The 25,363-nt window shown below is 46.8% G+C and overlaps 1 protein-coding gene across 2 annotated transcripts in view; it reads left to right on the plus strand.

Moving 5' to 3' along the window:
- LOC146338146 (uncharacterized) overlaps positions 1-25,363 on the plus strand; it is a 38,920-nt gene that overhangs the window by 4,082 nt on the left and 9,475 nt on the right. For both annotated transcript variants that reach the window (XM_084815991.1, XM_084815992.1), the window contains exons 3-11: positions 3,093-3,253; positions 5,476-5,635; positions 7,279-7,449; positions 8,169-8,260; positions 11,428-11,585; positions 13,176-13,279; positions 18,798-19,022; positions 21,469-21,554; positions 24,488-24,624. In XM_084815991.1, the coding sequence (XP_084672117.1) occupies positions 3,093-3,253; positions 5,476-5,635; positions 7,279-7,449; positions 8,169-8,260; positions 11,428-11,585; positions 13,176-13,279; positions 18,798-19,022; positions 21,469-21,554; positions 24,488-24,624 (1,294 nt within the window). The remainder of the gene's footprint in view (positions 1-3,092; positions 3,254-5,475; positions 5,636-7,278; positions 7,450-8,168; positions 8,261-11,427; positions 11,586-13,175; positions 13,280-18,797; positions 19,023-21,468; positions 21,555-24,487; positions 24,625-25,363) is intronic.

Below are 25,363 nucleotides of genomic sequence, written 5' to 3' on the forward strand. Positions count from 1 at the left end.
TCTACTGAAAGAGGCCCCCAGGGTGCTCCTGACAAGAGCTATCTAGTCCAGAATCTTGTTCTGGACTACCAGATGGTTCTGGGAAGCCCACGCACAGCCAGGGCTTTGATGGCAAGTGTCCTCCCCTGCTGTAGCCCTCCAGTTGCTGGTTTGAAGCAGCAGATGGTCTCTGAACATGCAGGTTCTATTTAGTTCTCATTGTGGCTAGTAGCCTCCATGAAATGGCCTAATCCCCCTTTAAAAACATTGATTCCATGGATGTCACCATGAATCAGCCATTCCCAACCTGGTGCCCTCTGGATGTGTTGGATTGCAACCCCCAGCATTCCCAGCCAGCATGATGGGAGTTGCAGGTCCCAGGTCAGGGAGGTTGCAAACAGCTCATTTTCAAGCAACCAGATGCCTGATATTTCCCCTCCCCTGCCTGTAGGCATGTCTGTAGGGCTGTGTCAGGGTAGAAACTGAGCCCATAGAGCCCCAGAGCAGTTCTGATTCTGAGGAAGAGCAACGACCCGTGGGAGAGGAGCTTGCTCATCTCTCACAGGCACAGCGGCAGGGAGAGATTCCTCCTCCCTGCATTCCTGAGAGAGAGAGTGACCCTGGCAGTGAGAGAGCGGGGGATGGGGCCTTGCTGGACGCTCGGCGCAGACGCAGGGAGAGGCGCCAGATGGAGGGTGCCGAGAGGAGGTGCTTTGCCCACTTGGTGCTACGACAACTGTCGCGTCCCGAGGACCCACGGGTAAGAGGGAGGACCTCTCCATAGCCCGTAAGTTCAGAGTTTTCCCGCTCTTCTCCTTCAAACAGGGACCAACTGCCTTACCTGGAGCTTAGGCTACTCTGCTATCTTTCCCCAGTGCTGTTCCTTGCTTAGTCGCTGGAAATTAGCATCTGAAAGAGTCATTAAGTTGTAAAGGAATAAAATCTCGGAAAGAATCCCTTTCGTCTGAGTCTTGAGCTGGCTAATTGGCCATTCCCAACCTGGTGCCCTCCGGATGTGTTGGATTGCAACCCCCAGCATTCCCAGCCAGCATGATGGGAGTTGCAGTCCAAAACATCTGGAAAGCACCAGGTCAAGGGAGGTTGCAAACAGCTCATTTTCAAGCAACCGGATGCCTGATATTTCCCCTCCCTTGCCTGCAAGCGTGTCTGTAGGGCTGTTTGGACAGTTGCTCTCAGGCACTGAGAGGGGAGCAGGGTTGCATGCACAAGTCACACCAGTGCGCTTGGCAGCTGCATGTTAGGGATGCCCCGCTCCACCCAGACACACAGTTTGGTGGCCTGCACAACTTCCTGGGATCAGCAGTGTGGTGTCAGGGGGTCCCCAAAGTGCCCACAGGCACCACTCTTGGTGCCCACCAAACTCCCTGCCACTGCTGATTTTTATTATATTTCTTAAAGGCACAGTCCTACTCTACATCCTATGCAGAGCGGGATGAGCGGCAGATGCCCGTAATATAGGGCATCTATATGCCCTATATTACGCAGGCAGGGGAGGGGAAATATCAGGCATCCGGTTGCTTGAAAATGAGCTGAGTGGGATGAGCGGCAGAGGTGATCTTCGCTCCCGTGCTCCTCCCACTCTGTATTTTGGCTAGACGGGCTTTTTCGCCCATTGAGCTGGGGCATGTCGGAGTGGGACGGAAGGAGGCTGGGGAGGCCTGGGGGTATGTCAGTTCCTGGCTTCCCCAGTCCTCTCCCCACCCACTGGCATGCCCCCTTTACCCCTTCTCCAAGGTCACCTTTGCAACCCCGGAGAGGCAACCACCAGAGTTCTCTCCATGCCGGCTGTGAGGGGGAGGGGCAGGGAGCATCGATTCCTGGGTCCAAGCTCAGAGAGCTGTTTCTGACCTCAGGTCCAGGAATCTGAATTATCCTATGGCCCCTCAGACTCTGTCTAGGATTGCCCTCTCTATTATTATTATTATTATTATTATTATTATTATTATTATTATTATTATGTAAACTGGGGCCTGCAAAGCAAAGTGCTGCCCTCCAACCCCATCTTTATTTGGGGTTCAAAAGAATGGTGTTGTGTTTTGAAGCTCAGACTACACCTCTTCCTTGTAATTAGGTTTGGGGGGAAGTTACTTTTCTTTTCGTCTCACCAGTTTGGCTTCTGGGAAGTGCGTGTTATGTGACTGATTATGCCCACTCTGGCAGCCATTTTATGAATGGGCAAGGTGCCCCCATGGCAGCCATTTTGTGACAGTGCCCATGGCACTCTCGCCACTCCACATGTACTCACCCATCCACCAAGCCTGCGCCCCCTCTGTGGGATGTACTGCATAAGTTGTCTGAAGGGATCTTTTGGTTTGGCAGACACAACAATGATCTCTAGCCATCATAAAGGCTAATTGAGACGAATACTGCTGTGCATTCACTGAACACATGAGGGTGGGGAGTGGGATCGCACCTCTAAGCTATTTGTCCCCAATGCCACCGAACCCAATGGTTGTGTGTCCATTAATTGGAGGGAGAGGGAGAGAGCTGCTTGGAAAGATGGAAACAGGAAGGGGTGGAAAGGATCCAGCCATTGGGATTCAGTTGAACTCTTGCATAGCTATGCTGACAGGGAAAGCAAAGGGCTGCACAAGCAGCTGGCTGACTCCCCTGGGGGAGGGGCCGTAGCTCAGTGGTAGACAGGGCCGGCCCAAGGCTTTTTGTTGCTTGAGGCAGAGCAGCAAACGGTCCCCCCCACCCCAAGTCAAGGTGCATAGTACCCAAAATTATCTGCATTATTTTGGTACACGTGGCAGAAAATGGCATAAACACCTCTCCTGCTCCATTGCAGTAGAAATACAACAACAACAAGATAACGGATGACTTGCTGCCCTTTTATGACATCCAAAATTTGCTGCCTGAGGCGGCTGCCTCACTGTGCCTCCTGCTAGGGCTGGCCCTGGTGGTAGAGCCCCTGCTTTGCACGCAGAAAGTCCCAGGTTCGATCCCGGCATCTCCAGGTAGGGCTAGGGAAGGATACTGCCTGGAACCCTGGCGAGCCACTGCCAGTTGGTGTCGACAATACTGGGCTAGATGGACCCACGGCCTGACTCGGTATAAGGCCGCTTCCTATATTCCATCTCTACCTACAGATGTCAAGAGGAGGTTCACAGAGAAATACGCCAGCACCACCCATTGAGCGGCTGGGCATTGGTCCCTACAGCTGGAACACGGAGTGCTTACGTGGGGATGCAGAGGCCCCGGGCTGGGCAACGGCCTACCCCCAGGCCCTGGGCTTGGCTGCCTCCTTCAGGTATGGCCGCTGCTGCTGAGAGCTGGGGCTGGTGGCTCCAATGTCAGTGGGGTGGCGAATCCCCTCTGGCGTTCAGTCAGAACTCTAAAGGATCTATCCAAAGTGCTGAACCCCATTCCCAAACCAGTTCCAGCACCTTGGATAGCTCCTTTAGACCTCTGACTGGTTCTGACCGAAACCTGGAGCAGCTTCGCCGCCCCACTGACATTGGAGCCACCAGCCTCCACTGTACACAACCTAGGGCGACATGAACTGACCATGATTTCTCTTTCCTGCTTCTTTCCCGGATCCCCTGACCTGCACTGAACCTACCTCCTAGTGTCCTGTTTTGACCCCAGCCAGGACTGGCACCAGCCCCTTCATACTGTCGCTGGGGTTCCAGCACCCTGGCAGGGCCCACCGGGGCTGACGCCTGCCCTGGGCCTCCCTTGCCAGTGGTGGACAGCCATGAGCCGCCATTTTGAATTTCCCACAATGCCCCAGAGTGCCCAATGTGGTATTGCTTTGGGGGATTGTGAGGAATTTTAAAATAGCAGCGGCCTGATGCCAGGCAGAGGGGTGTAGACTCCCTCACGCCTCAACCCTTGACTCACAACTCCTCCACCTGAAAAATTCTACTTGTTTATGGTTTTAATTTTTGTGAACCGCCAAGAGGACTTTGGCTATTGGATGGTATAGAAATGTAATAAATAAAATACAATACGTATTATCTGTTTTCAGTCAAAATGGCTACTGAGGAGTGTTCTTGCTGGGTTGCCAACAGTGTTATGGTTCCCAAAGTGGGGCTCCAAATAGGCAGAAACGGAACAGGTTCAGCTTTTCCTATCCATAGTATCACTACCCTGGGAAAAGCTACACATCCTGTATCTGTGTCTGCCACACAGCTGTGAAAGACACGGACCCCTGCCAAATGGCAGCCTTGCAGGAATCCTCCTCTTCTGTCAACCACCATTTTTAATGGTCAAGGCTAGATGGAGATAGTTGGTGTTCTTTTCCAGAGCTTGTACGTCACACGCTAACTCATCCTTTATCACCTCTGGTACACAGGTTTGGTATTGTTTCAAACACACTTTTGACTAGAAGCAACAGAAGGACAAATGAAAAAGATGTGTTACCCCATGGGTGTCTCTGAAGCCACTTTCAATTTTCTGAAAATGTCCTTTTGGTCTAACAGGCTGGACATGGGACTTGCATCCTGGCTGTTTTACTTCAGAATGTATTTCAGGGCCCACATTTGATTTCATTTATTATATTTCTATACTGCCCAATAGCTGGAGCTCTCTGGGCGGTTTACAAAAATTAAAAACCATGAAAACACATTATATATAGTATAAAACTATTCACGTAAGGACATAAAAAAAGATAGCACACACAACAGTGTATATCTAAAACAATTTACAGTTTTATTTCTTGTGTTCACTGCTCTGAAATCTGTTCTAAATATGGAGCGATATATAAATATTATAAATACATAAATAAATGTAAAACAGTCAGTCAGAGACCATCCAGGACCTGATCAAAAGACTCACTATATGCTGCTAAATGCCTGAGAGAAGAGGGCAGTTTTAACCTGACGCTGAAAAGACGACAATGGTGGCGCCAGGCGGGCCTTGTCAGAGAGATCATTCCATTAATGTTGGGCCACCACTGAGAAGGCCCTCTCCCTTGTTGCTGCCCTCTGAGCCTCCGTTGAGGCTCATATGACTGAATTCTCCTCTGTATTTCAGAAATATTGTCCATACAGAAAACTAGAAACACAAAACAACTGGGCTGGTTTCCATGATATCACAAAATGCCAAACCAGCCCATCATGTGGAGCTATGCCCATCTCTGCCACTCCCAGTATGGCCTGTCTGAACGCGGCTTTCCTCAGCCTTCCCCAAGCTGGTGTCCTCCAGATGTGTTGGACTACAACTCCCAAAATCCTCCAGCCAGCATGGAGTACTGAGTACTGAACCAGTCCATGCAATGGGCCAGCTTAATACTTCAAGATATCAGATGAACCAGCCCCCAAAGAAGGTTCTAGCCTAGCCTACATTCATAGGTGCTAATTTTCTGTATGCAGATGTCTGGTTTTGAGAGAGAGAGAGGATCATCATGTCACCTCCCCATCTGCAGTCTGAAGCAATGCAGCCCAGATGCAAACTTGCTGTTTCAGTGGGTGCTAGGCTAGAAAACAAGTTTTTCCGTTCCCTTCAACTGCACGTTCTCTTTCCTGACAGCCCTCAGCTCATTTACAGTGTCGCTAATGCCACAGCCACTGAGGTTCGTGCCAAACACAACGACTTCGTCTCTCGTGGTTACTACGCCGATCACACAGGCCTGAGCTGCTTCAGCCCTGTGTTAAACATCATGAGGCACCCGCTGTGGGGAAGGAACCAGGTACTTTAGAACTGGGGTGTTTAACTTTTCTCAGCACGAGGCCTGAATTCCATTTAGGAGATGCTCTCGGCCCGCATTCCAATGGTGGGTGGGGCTGAAGGCAAAAGGGCGGAGCCAGAAATACCAGTATATTTTCTCTTAAAGCACCTACTGCCAGCAACTAAGCCTCAGGAGAAGCATTTCAGCCTTTTAGAAGGGCGGGGGGGGGGGAGACTGTGCAAAAGCCAGGAAGCCATCAAATGATCTGTAGTTGAGGAGAAGGGGGAACTCTGGAGGGCTGAACTGGGATACTAGGAAGGCCAGATTTGTCCCCTGGGCCAATGGTTCTGCACCCCTGGTTTAGAAAAAGGGGGACATTATGGTTGGGATAGGGGGGACTGGGGATGGACCTTCAAGTGGACATAAAATGAGAAGTATGGATTGTTAGATACTGCATTGTGCTTTCCTGTCACCCAAAGTCACCCATGTAACCAAGCTTAGAGTACTGAGATGATTGTTGCCTCCCCCTGTCTGCTAAATTATGATTTGTATTTTAGGGTGCAATCCTATGCCTGTTTAGACAGAAAAAAAGTCCTACAACTCAGCATGCCCCAGCCAGCATGACTAGCTGGGGAATGCTGGGAGTTGTAGGACTTGTTTCTATCTAAATAGGCATGGGATTGCGCCCTTAATTATTCTTTCCTTACGCAAGAAAATAAATACTTATAATTATATAATGCTAACATGATTCTTATCTTCCCAAAAAGAAAAAGGGAAATGAAGAAAATGTCATATAAATGCTTTATAGGCTTATTTATATGACTGTCTAAGATTATGTATACAATTTTAAAACTTCACGGGAGAACAATGGGAATAGATGTACATTATCTTGGTGATTATTATTCCAGTAACAAATACAACCCACATTTCCACAATTTTATCCATCACCATTCCGTCTTTCATTTTTGTTGGTCTATGTTTGCTTGCACATACAAGCAATTCTCCACATTTTCCTAAGCCAATCAAACATGGAAAGAGGATTTGGTGGTGTGTGTGTTTTTTTTTAATTAACTGCTACACAGTTTCTAACAGCAGTTACAGAGAATTGTAACCATTTCTTTGTCTTCAGGTAAATCACATAGCCGAACAGTAGGGTTTATTTTATGGTATCACATATCTGGTAAATATCTTTAATTTTCGCAATAATTTCCTCCCAAAATTGAATAATCATTGGAGATTTCCAAAAGATTTGGGGAATGCTGCTTTCTCCTGGCTGACACCTCCAGCATAAATTGCCCTGAACATTATAGATATTCATTTTTGTTGGCTGAATAAAGGACTTGGCCTAATATGGATTTTGGAACATGATTCCCATCTGCGTTTGGTTGAATTGTCCTATCCTTGCAAACAAAGCGATGATGCAATATTTTAGCTGGGCCCAGGGTTATGGATTTTGGGGGCCAGCATGGCTGCTTATGCCTTCTGAAGGGAATTGTTTAACAACCGCAAGCCCACGCAAAATAGGAAAAGCCTGAACTGGCCTAAATTAACTGTGGCGCTCTCACCAGTAAAGATACAAAGGTCTCTCCAGGAGCTGAGAGGAGGGACGTGGCACAGAAGAAATGAGAGTGACCCATGTGTCTGCCTGTGGGTCTGTCCTCTAGGAGACCTATGGGGAGGACCCATTCCTGACAGCAGAGCTAGGTGTGGCTTTTGTGAAAGGACTGCAGGGCGAGCACCCTCGCTACATCAGGGCCAACGCCGGCTGCAAGCATTTCAGTGTCCACGGGGGTCCTGAGAATATCCCCTCATCCCGGCTCAACTTCGATGCCAAGGTTAGTGTGAGCAGCAGAGGCCACTGGGGCAGGGGGAAAGAGTCCTGTGTGCAGGTTTAAGGCTCGTGCCCCCCTCTCCCCCTCCCTCTGCCTCTGCCAGCTCCAGCTCTGTTCCTCATTCCTTCCATGTTGTCTTCTTCCTTTCGTTCTTTTGGCTGCAGCCACCCAGCTTCTTACAGTCCAAGTCATATTTGTAATAATGAAAGAGCATATGTGTCTCTCCGTCTGTCTGTCTGTCCGTCAGCAGCATAGCGTCAAGACTGTGGAACCTAGACGTCTGAAACTTGGCATGCAGACTAAGGGCACCCTAGGGGCATGCATTTCTGGGTGGTTTTGTTTTAAAAAAGCACTAATTAATTTTAAAGGTATACATGTGGTTAAAGCCTGCAGCTACATCATCGGCCAGCAGGGACAGAGTTTCCTAACCAGCACATAGCTTTGCAGTCCATACTGTTCCCATAATCACCCACCCACTGGTGGGCCAGTCAGTCTCTCTCCGCCTAACCTACCTCACAGGGTGGCGGTGAGGATAAAATGAGTAGGGGGGGAAAGAGAGGCATGTTTGTGGGAGGAACGGCGACACTTAAACATAAAATAAAATAAAAACTCCTAAAAGCCAGAATCGGTCTGACCTGCACGTGTCCAGGTGTTCTGGTGCCTGGAGTTTTACCAGAGATGCCAGTAGGCCAGGTGGAAATGATGTCTGTGCTCTGTGCCAGGTGGAACAGCGTGACTGGCGCATGACCTTCCTGCCTCAGTTTGAGGCCTGTGTGCGGGCTGGGACTTTCAGCATCATGTGCAGCTATAACAGGTACGTGGGTCTGGGTCCCCTCCCTAGCTGATTTCCTTTAATACTTTGGGAGCCGCAGCGGGGCTTTAGAGGGCTAGAAACTGTATGGACGTTGGGAGTGAGGACTCCTTTTTTCTCTAGGAGCAGAGGCAGGTGTGGGGTGTGGGCTTGGGTTCTGTCAGGAAAGACCATTTTGGGCCGGGATCCAGGATTCCTGGACTCACTTGGTTGGAGAGTCTGGTCTAATGGGTTGAAGAAATAGATGCTGGACTCCTGGGTTCTGTGCGTTTCCCCACTCCCTATGCGTTTACTTCTGTATTTATCTATTTAGCTAATAAACATAGGAAGCTGCCTTATTCTGAGTCAGAACATGGGTCCATCTAGCCCACTTTTGCTGACACTGACTGGCAGCGGCTCACCAGGGTTTTGGGCAGGAGTCATGGGATCCGCTGAGCCACAGCCACGAGTCCTCTTCTCTGGAACAGCCATCCTTTGTTTATTGACTGTTTTCAGCGCATCCGTAGGACGCCATTTTGAAATTGTTGCTTTCCAGCATTTTCTGCATTCCCCTCCCATGTTTCTTCAGACCTGATCTGTGGTGATGGTGGGTGTGGGGGTAGCAAAATGCAATGGTAGCTCAAAGATTTAGTAGGAGTTCCTATTCCTCTTGGGGAGGAGTTAATGTGTTGCATTTTATTTTCACTGAGTCTTAGAAGTGGCACAGCATCAAGTTTTATAATGGTACCTAACACCAGAAAAATGAAATAGGATTTACAAAATTAATCCTTAGGATTGCTGAAAACGTCATTTTCCTGAGGGAAGTTGTTGTTTTTCCAAATATGGTGGCTCTGGCCAGGTACTACTCATGCTGAGTGAAGTTGTCAAAATAATCTGTGATTGAAGACGACAGTGTGTAGGCTTTGAGTGGCTCTGAGGGGGTGGTGGTATTAGGTCGAGCATCTGAGCCCTGCCCCTCACTTTCCCCGCTTCACTCTGTGACGGACTCTCACGTCCCTCGAGTCATGTCCTTGCCCCCCCCCCCGCCACTTGTGTTCTCATGGTGGATGAGTGGGGGAGCTATTCAGCCTGTGCCATCTGTGCGTCAAAAGTCTCTCCGTATCTGGGCTCACAAGGGAGGGTGTCTCCCCCTGTTCTGGCTGTTCCCATTCTGAATCTGAGCTGCCAGACATCTCCACACACTCAGATTCATTCTTGCCATAAAGTTCACTGCGTGACTTTGGGCTGGTTACCGGCTTTCAGCCTAACCTACCTCACAGGGTTGTTATGAGGATAAAATGGAAAGGAGGTGGACTATGTGAGCTGCCTTCGGTTCCTTGCAAGGGGGGAAAAGGCAGGATATAAATGTAATCATAAATTAAAAAAAGAAAAACATTGGGAATCAAAGTTTGATTGCTAAACATTTAGGAAGGGGGGGCATAGCTCGGTAACAGAGCCCCTGCTTTGCATGCAGAGAGTCCCAGGTTCAACCCCCGGCAGCTCCAAGGAAAGGATGTCCAGCAGCAGGACATGAATTCTGCCCTGTGAGTCTCACTCCACTCCCCTGGACATTTCCTCCCCATTGCTGAGCCTCCTTAGGTCTTGGAGCTTGGCCGGGGCGAGAACAGTTAAGAACAGCAACGGCGACAATGGTGCTGTGTTTGTATGGGGAGACTGGCAGGTACTGGAAGAGTGAAGTGGCCCATTCCGCCTGCTGGTTCTCCCTTGGCAGCGTTCTTCCTGGTCTTTGTGTTAGTGTTATGAGGGGAAACGTGTTCTGTCCAAAGATGTGATGAAAATGCCCCCTTTTCTGCATTTTAATTTTCGTGCGCACTCCTACACTTACTTAGTGTGCAATCCTATGCATGTTTAGACAGAAAAAAACATGTATTTTTTCTTTCTAAACATGCATAGGATTGCGCCCTTAATGAATGTTTTTGTGTCATATAGCTATTTTTGCATATTTTAATATGTTGTTTGTATAGTAGTCTGATGGGGATTTTTCTAGTTAAAATTGTAGTTCTAATGAATGTTAATTAAACAAGAAAGCAAAAGAGCTCAGAGTTCTGAGTCACGGTTCTATAGCAGGTTCCTGGTACTTGTTAGTGCAGGAGAACTGGAAGAAAATACTCTTCTTTTCATCTCCAGTGCTTAATTTCTTTTTAAAGAGAGAGAGAGGGAGATGCTTTGTTTTTAGATTATGCTTCCTTCTGGTGTGGAAGCTCTTTGTTCCCAGTTTTGTAGGAACAGGCTGTGATTACTTGGCAGTTAGGAAAATGCTCTCAACACATGTTCAGAGGCTCCTCTTCTTTACTTCATAAAAACATAAGAAGAGCCGTACTGGATCAGACCAAGGGTCCATCTAGTCCAGCATCCTGTTCACACAGTGGCCAACCAGCTGCCCATAGGAAACCCACAAGCAGGACATGACTGCAACAGCACCCTCCCACCCATGTTCCCCAGCAACTGGTGTACACAGGCATACTGTCTCTGATACTGGAGGTAGCATAGAGCCATCAGATTAGTAGCCATTTATAGCCTTCTCCTCCAGGAATTTGTCTAACCCCCTTTTAAGCCATCCAAATTGGTAGCCATCACTATGCCTTGTAGTAGCGAATTCCATAGTTTGACTGTGCACTGTGTGAAGAAATGCTTCCTTTTATCTGTCCTGAATCTCCCACCAATCAGCTTCATGGGATGATCCCAGGCTCTAGTATTATGAGATGTGAATTGGTTGTGGCATTAGACGCAGGTTCTTTGTCTGAGCCCTAAGACAAATTAATCTCTGCGTATGACTAGGTCTGAAGGAAAAGCAAAGTCCAGATAAATCTGTGGAGGAACTCGGGCTACCTACATTCTGTTCTAGGAAGAATAGAAACTAGTGGTGGGCGTTAAATCCCCCATTCAAATTTCATGGCAGCCATGAACTTACTCTGCAGACCTAGGTGACCCAGTATTCTCTCAGGCTTAGCCCACCCCCTTATCTGCAAGAAGGGGATAATAATATTGGGCTACCTTTTAAGTTTGTTGTAAGGATTAGTGAGTTAACATAGGCGGAGTGCTTTGAACCCCTGAGATATGCTATGCAAATGCTGCATGCCATTATTGGTGATTAGAATAGGGAGCCGGAAGACAACAGCAATGGGTATAGTGCTTGTAAGTCTGCTTATAAACTCTTCAACCTCTGGCAGGATTAATGGAGTCCCCGCCTGCGCTAATAAGAAACTGCTAACAGACATCCTGCGTGGCGAGTGGGGCTTCGATGGCTACGTGGTCAGCGACGAGGGAGCTCTGGAGCTGATAATGTTTGGGCACCAATTCACCCACAGCTTCCTGGAGACAGCAATAGGTGAGCACCACAGGGCAGGGCGTGTGATTCTCGGCCCAGTGCTGCTGGCTCCCCATGAACCCAGCTATATCACTGATTCAGTTCCCCAAGGCTCTTTTACTCTGCTCCTCAGGTTAGCCCTGTAGTCAGGAGGCCATGTTTGTTTCATCCCGCACTTTCCTTCAGCCTCCAGGGACCAGCTTTCTTCCACATCCAATCTAGGAAAGGTAGCTTAGAAGCCATGTCACCTAGAATGGCCAAGCAACTACAGTCTGCTTCCATCGCCAATTTTTCTTTAAGGAAGGAATGGACAACAGAGAGGCCGCAGGCCATCTATCGACCCCCCCGCCCCGCCCCGGCCTCTCGTGTAGCCCCTGCTGCTGTGCTGCTGAAATTAGGTGGGGTGGTGGCAGCAAAAGAATCCTTGAAAACAAGCTAATTAGTCCCTTTTAAGCCTCCGTAGCAGTTTGCTGCTGAAATTTGGTGGCAAACCGCCAATTTTTTTGTGTTTCCAAGAGGTGGAAAGTGGTCCCTGGACCACACAAAGTTGCCCACCCCTGCCTTAAGGCTTAGTTCATAGAAACAGCAATGAGCAATTAGGGTATCAGTAGAAGCTGGGGCCACCTGGCAGGGCCAGCCTTACTATGAAGCGACTGGGAGCAGCGGATTTGTTGTTGTTGTTCAGTCGTTCAGTCGTGTCCGACTTTTCGTGACCCCATGGACCATAGTACGCCAGGCCTTCCCAGTGGATTTGAGGCACCATTAAAGGACAGCACATGGTCAGTTGTTCTGTTAATTGTGTGGTTTTCTTTAAGAGTGCCATTTGGCTGTTCATCTCAGGCAGCCTTGTGCTTAGCTAACTCAGGACCATAGGAAACTGTCTTGCACCAAGCAAAAGCGCTAGTCCATCTAGATCACACACTGATCATGCTGAGTGGCAGCCACTTGGTAGGGTCTCAGATGAGAAGCGTTGCTCCTCCCACCTACCTGGAGGTTGAACCTGGGACCCTCTATATGCAGAGCATGCACTCTAACTAGGGGTGTATGGATTTTGTGAAATCCATTCTGTCGCTGTTTTGCAGATTGCCTAGTGCCTTTCGTTTTGTAGTCCACTCATTGATGGAATCGGATTTTTCCTAATTTTGTAAATTTGCACTTGTGGAATTCACATTTGCGCAAATGCACATTAGCAAAAAAGCACAAATCCCCCCCAGAATGCGCAGATCCCCCCCAAATGTGAATTTTCATGCTTTAGTCTATGGAGGAAATGCTTGTTTTTGGCCGATTTTTAAATTTTATTTTACGTTTTTTTCCATATCTAAATTTGCATAAAATTCTGGCAGCTAACAAAACTAGTCCGCAGGTCTTCAGAATCCTCGCAACTTGGGAAAAGCCAGTCCGCTGCAGAATTCGCAGCTCGGATTCATAGAAATCCGAATTCATTTGATTCCACTGTGTATTTCTAAGACATCCCCAACTCTAGCACAGGCAGATGGCTCTTCCCAAATATGTAGCCACACCGTGCCTCACAGGCAAGCTGTGGCTGAGGAATGCCGTGCATTGAACCCCTGGACGAATGACCACATCCCTACTTCATCCTTGCTGCTGCAGTTTCTGTGAATGCTGGATGCAACCTGGAAGTTTCATACGCAATGAGGGAGAACGTTTTCACATATATAGGCAAGGCTGTTGCCATGGGAAACATCTCCTTGGAGGTAAGTGGAGGAAGAAGGACTGGGCCTAGATGGGTCATTGGACGCAGTCCAATTTTACTTGGGAACAACAGAAATTTGTTCTAATTCCCTATCCCCTGTTAGTTGCCCAGGGGATAGGGAATCAGTGAGCAGCCAGCTGCAGACCAAATGTGCCAGCGTATGAAATCGCCCCATTTCCAAAAGAATGTTGTAGAGCTAAGAAAGGATAACCAAGGAATGCCTTCCTGTTGAGGAATGGCTAAAGCATTTCTGTTGCTCTGTAATGGTCTTCCCCAATCTGAAGCCCTGCAGATGGGTTGGACTAAGAAAAAGTATGAAAATCGGAAAGGCCCTTGGCCCAGATGGGAATTCTGTCGAGTGGCATAAAGCCTGTTCTACAGCCCTAATGTACAAACTCTTCAAACTTTACCAGAACATTTTGGAAACTGATGCATTATCACCGACACTGCGAAATGCCCATGTTTCTGTTGTTCCCAAGCCAGGGAAGGAGCATCCCTATTGTGCAAATTACAGACTGATCTCATTAATTAATGCAGACAGCAACATTCTGACAGCTGTGTTGGCCAACAGGGTACAGGAAATAGTTACAGCTTTAACATACCCAGACTTATTTGCCACAGACAGGGAGCAGTCAACTTGAGACTACTGACTGATATGTGGGTCCTTAAGAGTACACGGTGTGTTAATTTCTGTTCCTGATTCTGTCAGATCCCAGGCATCAGTCAACTTCTTTTGATTACCAAGATGAGACAAGTCACTTGTGCAAAAAGATGACAGTTTATTGCTAGAAAATGGATGCAGAATATATACATACAAAGAAAGTTCACACCTCCCCTCAGTTGACAAAGCAGGCACTCTTGTCACAAGCTGATACGTTTATCTGAGTCCCCAAGACAGCCGGGGAAGCCGTTCCTGGGTCAAAGGGTCTCCAAGCTGGTAAGAGCATTTTCCCTTGAAGTGAGACCAAGTTGGTCTGCTCTTAGCACAAGCTCATACAGGTTTCTCTCTCTAAGTTCAATAGCTGACAGGCTAGATTTCCCCACTCTCAGAAGAAGGCGGGGTGGTGGTGTCCCTCCTGAAGGTCCTGGGAATCTAATATCCTTTCTTAAAAGAGAGCCTCTAGCATTCCTGCTTAGGAGTGAAATCCTCCCAGCTCATGGGTGAGATAAGACACCTCTCTCTATGAGAAAAGGGTGAGGTAACCAGGCACATGTAATACCAGTTAAGGCCTGGTGTGAAAGGCCTGCTTACTTAACCATAGAACTGCTGGTTAGGCTAAATTACACAGGTCTACTACTAGCATCCCAGAACTCTGTAAAGTCCACAGTTTTGTTCGTTAGCCAACTCACTACACAAGGAAAGACCCGGTGGCCACAGTGTCATTTGATGCTGAAAAAGCCTTGATAAGATCTATTGGCAATGTATTTTCACCATTCTATCACAAGATAGATTCCCTCAGGATCTCCTGAAATGGATCAGAATCTTACATACCACCCCAAAATCACATTGTCATCTCTTTTTCTTCTTTTTTTTATTTCTAAGTTTGATCTTGTTTAGTTCTAGGAGCTGAGCTCTTACTAAACAATGTTTGCTTTCTTCATTGCCTGTAAAATTGTTTGGGGAACCACAGTGGAAACACACACACACACACACACACACACTTCATAATTTGTCTTTTCTCAGAACAGAATTTCAGGAGAATGTTACGTATTTGTTTTTTAGTGTAGAGAAAATACGCCCTTATTTATTTATTTATTTATTAAATTTATTTCAGAAAATGTCTGTACCACTTTTTATTTAAAAATAAAGTAAAATCATGATAAAATACCAATAAAAGCCAACCGTTAAAACAATAATGCAATGATAAAAACAATAACATCTCATTAATATAACCAGGGGTAGCTGACCATGCTAGCGGTCAAGGAAATGCTTGGGCAAACAAATGCACCTTCAGTTGTTGGTAGAACAAGCCCATGCTAGGAGCTGGCCTGATTTCAGAGGGGAGACCATTCCACATGGTGATGCCACCATTGAGAAAGCGGTCCTCCATCCCATGGCCAAATGAACCTCAGTAGGCTGCGGTATGGTCAGCAAGCCCCCCCCCACACACACACATAGAGGCTGATTTAGCAGCCTCATGAAGAACTAAAATCAACCGGTCCATTTCGGGTGCTGTGCCAGAGTGCGTCATGAGGAACCTTAGCACTGTTGAGGGGTGTGGGAGCTCCATCTCCTCCCTATCTCAATTCCTCCATAGAATCATAGAACAGTAGGGTTGGGAGGGGCCTACAAGGCCATCGAGTCCAACCCCCAGCTCAATGCAGGAATCCAAGTCAGAGCATCCCCGACAGATGGCTGTCCAGCCTCGTCTTGAATGCCTCCAGTGTGGGAGAGCCCACCACCTCCATAGGGAATTGGTTCCGTTGTCATATTGCTCTAACAGTCAGGAAGTTTTTCCTGATGTTCAGCCGGAATCTGGCTTCCTGTCACTTGAGCCCATGATTCCGTGCCCTGCATTCTGGGATGATCGAGAAGAGATCCTGACCTCCCTCTCTGTGACAACCTTTCAAGTACTTGAAGAGTGCGATCCTATCTCCCCTCAGTCTTCTCCTCTCAAGGCGAAACATGCCCAGTTCTTTCAGTCTCTCTTCATAGGGCTTTGTTTCAAGTCCTCTGATAATCTTTGTTGCCCTCCTCTAAACCATCTCCAGCTTGTCTGCATCCTTAAAGTGCAGTGCCCAGAACTGGACACAGTACTCCAGATGAGGTCTAACCAGTGCTGAGTAGAGGGGAACTAGTACTTCACGGGATTTGGAAGCAATGCTTCTATTAATGCATCCCAAAAGAGCATTTGCCTTTTCTGCAGCCACATCACATTGTTGGCTCATATTCAGCTTGTGATCCACAAACGATTCCAAGATCCTTCTTGCTTGTAGTGTTGTTGAGCCAAGTATCTCCCATCTTGTAACTGTGCATTTGGTTTCTTTTTCCTAGGTGCAGAACTTGGCATTTATCCCTATTACATTTCATGCTGTAATAGCCCAGCGCACCAGTCTATCAATATCACTTTGAATTTTGTTTCTGTCTTCCAAGGTATTAGCAATCCCACCCAATTTTGTGTCATCTGCAAATCTGATCAGCATTCCCTGCATCTCCTCCTCCAAGTCATTAATAAAAATGTGGAAGAGCACTGGGCCCAGGACTGAGCCCTGTGGTACCCCACTCGTTACCTCTCCCCAGTTTGAGAAGATCCCACTGATAAGCACTCTTTGAGTCCGATTCTGTAGCCAACTGTGGATCCACCGGATCATTGTTTCATCTAGCCCACTTTGAGCTAGTTTGCTCATTAGGATACCATGGGGCACTTTGTCGAAAGCTTTGCTGAAGTCGAGGTATATTATGTCCACAGCATTCCCACAGTCCAGAAGGGAGGTTACTTGATCAAAAAATGAGATCAGATTCGTCTGGCAGGATTTGTTCTTGACAAATCTATGTTGGCTTCGAGTAATCACTGCATTGTTTTCAAGGTGCTTCCGGATGGATTGCTTTATCATCTGCTCCAGAATTTTCCCAGGGATTGATGTCAGACTGACTGGTCTGTAGTTCCCAGGTTCCTCCTTTTTACCCGTTTTGAAGATAGGGACAACATTAGCCCTCCTCCAGTCATCTGGCACTTTAGACGTCCTCCATGATTTCTCTCTCTTTTTTTAAATATATTTGTATTTATTTTATCTTTATAAATGAAATAAACAATACCAAAAATACCAACAACCTGATCAATACTACAGTTTCCCAACAATACAATAATCTGATGAGGACACTACAGTAACAAAAAGAGAAGGAAAAAAAGAAAAAAAAGGAAAAGGAAAAGGGAGGAGGAAAGGAAGTGAAGAAAAAAGAAGTTTCTTTCCCCTTCCCTCCCCCTCCCCCTCTCCCTCTCCCTCCCCTTTAAAGAATTAAGTTTAAACTCCAATACCCCCTGGCCTCCAATGCCATTCTATTTTACAAACTATATCTATAACCTTAACAGTCTTACAGTTTAATAAACAACCTTACATTTCAATATCATATCATCAATCTTATGCCAAAGAAACAGGTCTACAATTCATTCCCAGAAGCCTATATTATTATTATTAATAATAATAATTAAAAATATATAGTGTTATATAATAATAAAACTTAAAATAAACCTTCAACAGTCAGTTATATATTTTATACTAGATATATAAGTACACAATATACCCTCAAACAATAAATTTAAATACAGCATACCATATCTGTTTTGAAATAAAAAATATAAAGAGAAACAAGAAAAAATGAAAGGGAATAAATGAATAGATGTATAATCATTTATCTTCTGATCTAGCCTGGATCATGTAGACGAAACACAAACAGTTAACAAAGCTTGTTTAAAGATTCCAGTTCATGGGGTTGTAACAGAAATCTCACGCATTGTTACATTCAGCCATGCCTCCGCCATTTCATGATTTCATGAAGGCCTCCAGTTGAGAAATTCTCTCAGAGGCATTTTTAAAACAAATATGTGTCAGTTTCACTTCCGGCCACTTGGTCTTCTAGCTCATTAATTTTCATCTCCATTTTTTGCCACGACGCATTAATTAAATCCACAGCTCCTTGCAAGGCGGTGATGGAATTTTGGTTTAAATCCAACCTTTTGGCTTGCTCCGCAAATTGCAACGATAAAGTCTTTATCAGACTAATTAATTCCCCTATATCTTCTGTTTTCAAAACTTTTGACACGGGGGGTGCGGGGGGAGTTGATGCCAGCTCCATTGTTCTCCTCGGTGCAGTCATGTTTCCCTCAAACAGATCTTGCTGGTCCTCAGATGTTCTCAAATATTGTTAGTATTTCTTAAATTATCCCTCAGGAGTTGTCGATATTTCTTAAAGCATATATTATTATGGAACACGTCAGCCCTGTTTTCTCCTATGAAATAGGAGTCTCAGAACAGCTTTTTGCGTTGGTAAAGCTCTGGAGGGATAATCCTGGAATCCAGCCCCCCCATTATCTCGAGGGGGGTACTTTTCTCCATGATGTTTTCCAGATGTTGCCTTGCCCCCCTTTTAATTCCAGGGGGGAATGAAAAGGTTTTTCAACCTTTTAAAAAGCTGTTTGAGAAAGCTCCCATGGAGAGCCCAAGGGATGCTACCAGAGCGACATTGGTTCCAACCAGAAGTCACGTCCTCCATGATTTCTCAAAGATAATAGACAGCGGTTCTGAGAGTTCTTCTGCCAGTTCCTTTATTACTCTAGGTTGCAGTTCATCTGGCCCTGGAGATCTGAACTCATTCAAAGTACTTAGGTGTTCCTTGACCATATGCCTATCGATCTCAAGCTGCAATCCTGCCCCTTCAGCCTGTACTTTGCCTTTGCAAGGGGGGTCATAGACCCTCTTTTGGGAGAAGACTGAGCCAAAGTAGGAATTGAGCACTTCTGCCTTTTCTTTGTCATCTGTTATCATATCACATGGTGTTCTGTTTCCTTTACCTTCCGCAGATGGTTAGGGCCCGCGTCCGCCCGCTTTTCCGCACCCGCATGCGTCTGGGTGAGTTTGACCCGCTGGCCATGAACCCCTACAATGCTCTGGGACTCAGCGATGTGCAGACGGTGGCTCACCACCAACTGGCACTTCATGCTGCCATTCAGTCCTTCGTCCTGCTAAAAAACCAGCACGGGACCCTGCCTCTGAAAGCCCAAGATGTATTGGGCAAGAGCTTTGCGGTAAGCATTCGCCAGGGGTCAGTGGAGAGGTTGTCTCATCCCCTTGCTCTCCCTTGATAGGAGGTAGTATCCAATGTTAGTCCTGCATGGAGTAGACCCATTGAAATGAATGAGACTTAAGTTAGTCACAACTAAATTAAGTCCCATTCATTTCAGTGAGTCTACTCTACATAGGATTAAGGTTGGATACTACCCAGGGTCTCCTTCACCCTCCCAGTGATGGGGCTTTCACTGTGTGCAACAATTGAATGGGATGATCAAGGGCCAAAACAGATTATTTTAAATGTTTGGCTAGCCGCCTTGTCTTATTTTTGTTTTTACTCTAGAATAGGAGCAGGGCCCCCAGTCCAAACCTTAAAAGCCCCCCTCCCCCCCATGCAAGGTTCCCAGTCCAGATTGGGTCCCCTGCTCCTACTCTAGAATAAAAAATTGGAGGGGGGAGAAAGACGTAGCTGCCAGACACACATTTAAAGTAATCTCTGTTTTGTTCCCAAGAGACCTAGGGAATCATTTCCCCCAGTTTCTGGGGGTGGACTAACACATTTATTCTAACATAAGCTATTGTGAACTATATAGCCTGCTTCATCAGATGCATGGAATATTGCGGAGAGTTTCAGGTTTATATTCAGCATATAAGGTGTGGGAGGTGGGCGGGGGGGGAAAGGTAAACAGTGAGGACAGAATAGAGATGCTGGAGAAATTCAAGACGGACTAAAATGAGTTCAGATTTCTAAGAATCCGACCTGCAGAGTCTGCTGCGGAGTGGCCCCCTCAGGCTGTGCGGAGTCCGTGGGCTTTTGGATCATTTTTTTTACTTTCCCAAAATTTACACAAATTTATTTGTAGGAAAATACACGAGTTTCTGCTGAGACATATGCCATCCTGGAAAATATACGCGGAGAAAAATTGAACGAAATAGGGGACAATATGTGAAATGTTACTTACTAACATCAATTATCTAAACTGTTGTGAACCCTCTTATGGAATTATTTGTGTATTTTTCTGCATAATGGGGGGGGAAATTGAATCGGTCTGTGAACGGACGCTGGAACGAATGACATTACACAATCCATGAAACACACATGGGACAGATTTCACAAAATCTGGACACCCCTTGGTCAGAAAGAAACTGAATGCAGAAAGTACTGACAACAACGAACACGCTATTAACAGTGATCCTGTCATTCATAGTGGCAGTTGAGCCCATTGTGTGGCTATGTGCCCAGTGGTGGGGCTATGGGGAGAAGGGACAACAGCCCACACTATAGGCACTTCGCCTAGAGACAAGACCTGAGACAAGGCTCAAGCCCTCTCCAGATGATCTCATGTGCCCATGTAGCTCAAAAGCCACAACTTGAATCAGGCCTGGAAACAGACAGACAACTATTTGCAGCCAAGAGAACATGGTTCTGGGATTAAACAAATTCAAGAGGAGAAATCCATCAAGGGCTACTAGTCATGATGGCTGTATTGATCTGGGGTTCTGAGTCTGTCAGATCCCAGTCATCAACCAGATTCTTTGGATTACCAAAATGAAACAAGCCACTTGTGCAAAAAGATGACAGTTAGTTGATAGAAAATGGATGCAGAAAATATACATGCAAAGAATATATACATGCAATATATACATGCAAAGAAAGAATATATAAATGCAAAGAAAGTTCACACCTCCTTCCAGCTAATCAAGCTTTTATATATACTTGAAAAGAATATATAAATGCAAAGAAAGTTCACACCTCCTTCCAGCTAATCAAGCATATATATATACTTGAAAATAATATATCCATGCAAAGGAAGTTCACACCTCCTTCCAGCTAATCAAGCTTATATATATACTTGAAAAGAATATATAAATGCAAAGAAAGTTCACACCTCCTTCTAGCTAATCAAGCTTATTTTATATCCATGCAAAGAATATATCCATGCAAAGAAAGTTCACACCTCCTTCCAGCTAATCAAGCTTATTTGATATCCATGCAAAGAGGCTTTCATAGCTGGGTGTCTATTGGGGTCCCCATGATAGACAGAGACCGTCCCTCAGGCCACAAAAGTTCTCCAAGCTGGCTGTGTGCACATTGCCTCTTGAAGCGAGACCCAAGATCAAAACTAGCCTGCTTGATTTTATTGCTTTCTCCCTCCAAACTCTGTGTGACAGGCTGGCACACAGAAACACACTCTCCTCCCAGAAGCAGGGGGGCCAGTGGCCGGGGATGATGGGGGTTGTAGTCCCAAAACATCTGGGGAAGGCTGGGCTAGAGTATGGACCAACTGTGATTTCCTGATTGTCTTCTAGAGCAGCCCCGTAGGCAAGGGTATCAGGGCAAGAATGATCACGGGAAACTCCTCCCTTTTTACGAGGTGCCTACGTGGCCCCTGATCCCCTCGCCCTCTGGGTGCGGAGCATCTCTAGCCTGAATTCCTTTGGCCCCCTGTTTCTTCTTGGCAGGTGGTCGGGCCCTTTGCAGACAATGCTGCACTTCTCTTTGGGAACTACGCTCCAGTCCCAGACCCTCAGTACATCTATACACCCAGGTAAGACCTACAGAATATTCTACTCTTCCCCCACAACCCACAAAAACCATCCTTAGAAACCAGTCCCAGCGAGACACTGGATTGGTGGTCCCAGCTCATGGTCTGAAGGCACATGAGGCAGCCCCCTTGCTGAAGCTAAGCAGGGGTGGGTCTGGTCAGTGCTTGGAGGGGAGACCACCTGGGAATTGCATGTAGCCACTTTGAGTTCCATGATGGAAGAAAGGTGGGATATAAATGTAAAAAATTAATACAATAAAAAAATCTTCATTTCACTCTAAGCTCTGCTCTAGATTTATTCTTCCTTTTGCATATTCTTCCCTTTGCTAGCCAGGCTCTGGAACAGACAACAAAAAATGTGGGCTGGAATTCTCCAGGCTGAGAACATGCAGGGCTCGACCAATCTGGTACATCCCGTTCAGCGGGGCGGCCTCTTGTGCATCTGCTCATGTGGCATGCCAGCAGGCCCAGGATGCCCCCCACACACACACACATGTCACAACATGTCTCGGTGGCAGAGCTGCTGCTTTGCATATAGAAGGTCCCAGGTTCAATCCCTGCTTTAAAAGATCTCAGCTGGCGAAAGCCCATGAGGAGGCTCCATGGCTCAGTGGAAAGGATTCCAGGGTCAATCCTGGCATTTTGGGAGGGGCTGTGGTTAAGTAGTAGAGCCCCTTCTTTGCATGCAGAAAGTCTCAGGTTTTCTCCCCAGCATCTCCAGGGAGGGCTGGGAAAGACCCCTATCTAAAAGGCCTGGAGTGTTGCTACCAGTTAAACACTCCAGTTAAACCTGGAGTGTTGCTACCAGTCAGCGTCAAAAACACTGATCCAGAAGGGTCTGGGGTCTGGCTCAGTCTAAGGCAGCTTCCTGTGGTCCTATGTTCTGTTGTCAGGGAAGGCCACCATGGCACCACTTTCATTTCCATTTGTAGTATGTCCAAGGTGAGGGACCAGTACCTTGAAGGGATGGGATGCTTCCTCAGGCATTGTTTATTCCCTTTTAATGCCCCCCCCTCCTCTGCAGAGCTCAGAGTGGCTCCTTGCAAATGGTTCTCAAATGGTCTCCCATCCAGGCCCCTTCCAGGGCCAGACCTGCTTGGCTTCACCCGTAGAACTGCATCGTGTGCCATTTAGACCATCCCTTGGTCCAGAGCTTCCCTTTGAAAATAACACTTGGGTTTCAGAGCCCTATTAAATCCACAACCCCTTGTGCCTTTCCCCTCCAACACCAGACTTTTTTTGTTTCAGTCTACATACTGTATTCTGCCTTCCGCTTGAAAAAACAAAAAACCACCCCCAAATCCCAAAGCTAATATTTGAGAGCCCAGTACTCAGAAGCAAGTATAACCTGTGCAGTGAAATCCCTCTGGTAGAATGCCCAGAATTCAACCCTTTTTGACCTTGAGGTGTTATGGCAGAAGTAGGGATGTCGAAGAAATCCACAACGGATTCAAATGAGTTCAGATTTCTATGAATCCAGCCTGCAGCAGATGGGCTTTTTCCAAGTCATGGCTTCTGCAGACTTGCGGATAGGTTTTGCACTTTTGGGGGGATGTGTGCTAATGCACATTAGTGCTAGTTCACATTAACTAATGTGCATTTGCGAATTAGTGCAAGTACAATGAAATTCTGGTTAAAAAAACCTGATTCCATCAATGAGCAGACGATGGAATGAAAGACGCCTGACAATTTGCAAAACAGAGATGGAACAGATTCAACCAAATCTGTACATCCCTAGGCAGAAAGGTTGGTTTTGAGGGAGGAGAGAGGTTCTGAGGAGACTGTGCAGAGGAAAAGGGAGAGACAGAAAAACGTTCCTGAGGAAGCTTAGAAAAGACCAGGAAAGAACAGCAGCATTCTCATCACCCTCTGCCACCTCCACCCCAGTAAGCATAGATGCTTGTCAATCATCTGTCAGTAACCACACAGCTGGACCACACAGCGACAGACAGCTTAAAAAAAATAACCTACCTTTGTGGACCATATAACTATTGGACTCCATTCCCACCATTTTATTCTGCAGAGCGTTACTTTAAATTGTTTACTGTTCGAATGTTTATATTGCTTCTTCCTCCTGCCTTTCCTCTTCCTTATAAAATATGAGCAAGCATTTATTTAACAAGTTGCTCACTGGTTTTCCTCCCACCCGTTTTCAGGGAACAGGGGTGCTTGTGGGCTGGAGGCATCGCACGCTAATTTGGGACCAGCATTTTTCTCCCTCACCCATCCCACTATTGTTAGAACTCAGGTCCCATGGTGTACACCACCCCACAGGGTTGCTGGTAGGGAAAGTGGGATGACATAAATATATGCTAATGAGCTCTATTAATTTTGACCACAGATGGCAGGTTTTCTTGGTGCAAAACTCTGAGTAGGCCTTTGTACTACGGCCCATCCATGGGGCCAGATGCAGCCCAGCAGCTATGTAAGGTGCCCTGCTGAGGGTTCCTGAACTACCTTGTTTATCATATAGACAAATTCCTGGAGGAGAGGTCTATCAATGGCTACTAGTCTTGATGGCTATGTGCTACCTCCAGTACCAGAGGGAGTGAACTGATTTACATCAGTTGTTGGGGAACATGGGGGAGAGGGTGCTGTTGCATTCATGCCCTGTTTATGGGTTCCTGGTCGACAGCTGGTTGGCCACTGTGTGAGCAGAATGCTGGACTAGATGGTCCCTTGTCTGATCCAGGAGGGCTCTTCTTCTGTTCTTACCTGGCATTTGTTGCCTGCCCAGGCCTGCAAACACATGATGGACTTGTGTCTGTGTAAAATGGAATGAGGCTTATCAAGTGCCTCGCAAGGCACAATACATGTTTGACTCGCAGGTCACAGGTTTTGCAGGCCAGATCTAGATATTTGGGGCAGAGAATGGACACGCTCCCGACTTTCACCTTTAATGATCTAAGCGCTGTTTTCCTCTCTGCATGGTGCAGGAGGGGTCTGGCGACCATCTCGGCGAATGTCACTTTTGCCGACGGATGTCACTCTGCCAAGTGTGGCACTTACTGCCCTGTTAAAGTGAAGGCTGCGGTACAAGCAGCAGACATCGTGATTGTGTGCCTGGGTACAGGTAAGGGACACACAGAACCACTAAAGGCATAATTAGAGCAGAGTCACACTTTCTCCTAAGGCAGGGGCGCTGGATCTCAGGGCGGGAGGCCTCCCCCGGATGGCCACGCCCCCTTCCCCCTGACCACCAATCTTGCAGTGGTTTCTGGCTTTTGTGCGGATTTCCCCCCATTCTGAAAGGTTGCAACGCCCCTCCCGAGGCCTAAATTCACTGGCGGTAAGAGCTTTATGCTAAAATATGCTGGACCTTTCGGATCTTCTCGCTTTGGTTACAGCCCTGCCCAGCGGATGCTGGCGGGTCCAATGTCGGTGGGGCGGTGAAGCCACTCCACGTTTCAGTCAGAACCAGCCAGAACTGTAAAGGAGCTATCCAAGATGTGAGCCACAGGCCTCCACTGGCCCTGCCCATCACTGGAGTGCAGCCCCCAAGAGGTTCTTTGAGATAGAATTTGGCCCTTGGGCTGAAGGAGGTTCAGCACCCCTGTCCTAAAGCAGAACTCTCACACGTTCAGCAGAATGATTTAAGGGGGCTATCCGTTCATTGCAGCTAGTGCTGCGCTGAAAATTTCTCCCACATTTTTTTTTTAACCATACTCGTTCAATTTGATAGAAAATAAATTGCTTTTGAAAAGAAATTCAAAGGAGGAGAAATTTCAGAGAAATTCTCATGGGTTGGCTTTGGGATTTTTGTGCTTACCTTACTTGTGAGGTGGCTGAGGAGTGTGCATGAGGGTCCTGTC

This window comes from Heloderma suspectum, chromosome 10, assembly GCF_057233095.1.
Source record: "Heloderma suspectum isolate Gila_16-S chromosome 10, 16-S_ref, whole genome shotgun sequence".
Lineage (NCBI taxonomy): Eukaryota > Metazoa > Chordata > Lepidosauria > Squamata > Helodermatidae > Heloderma > Heloderma suspectum.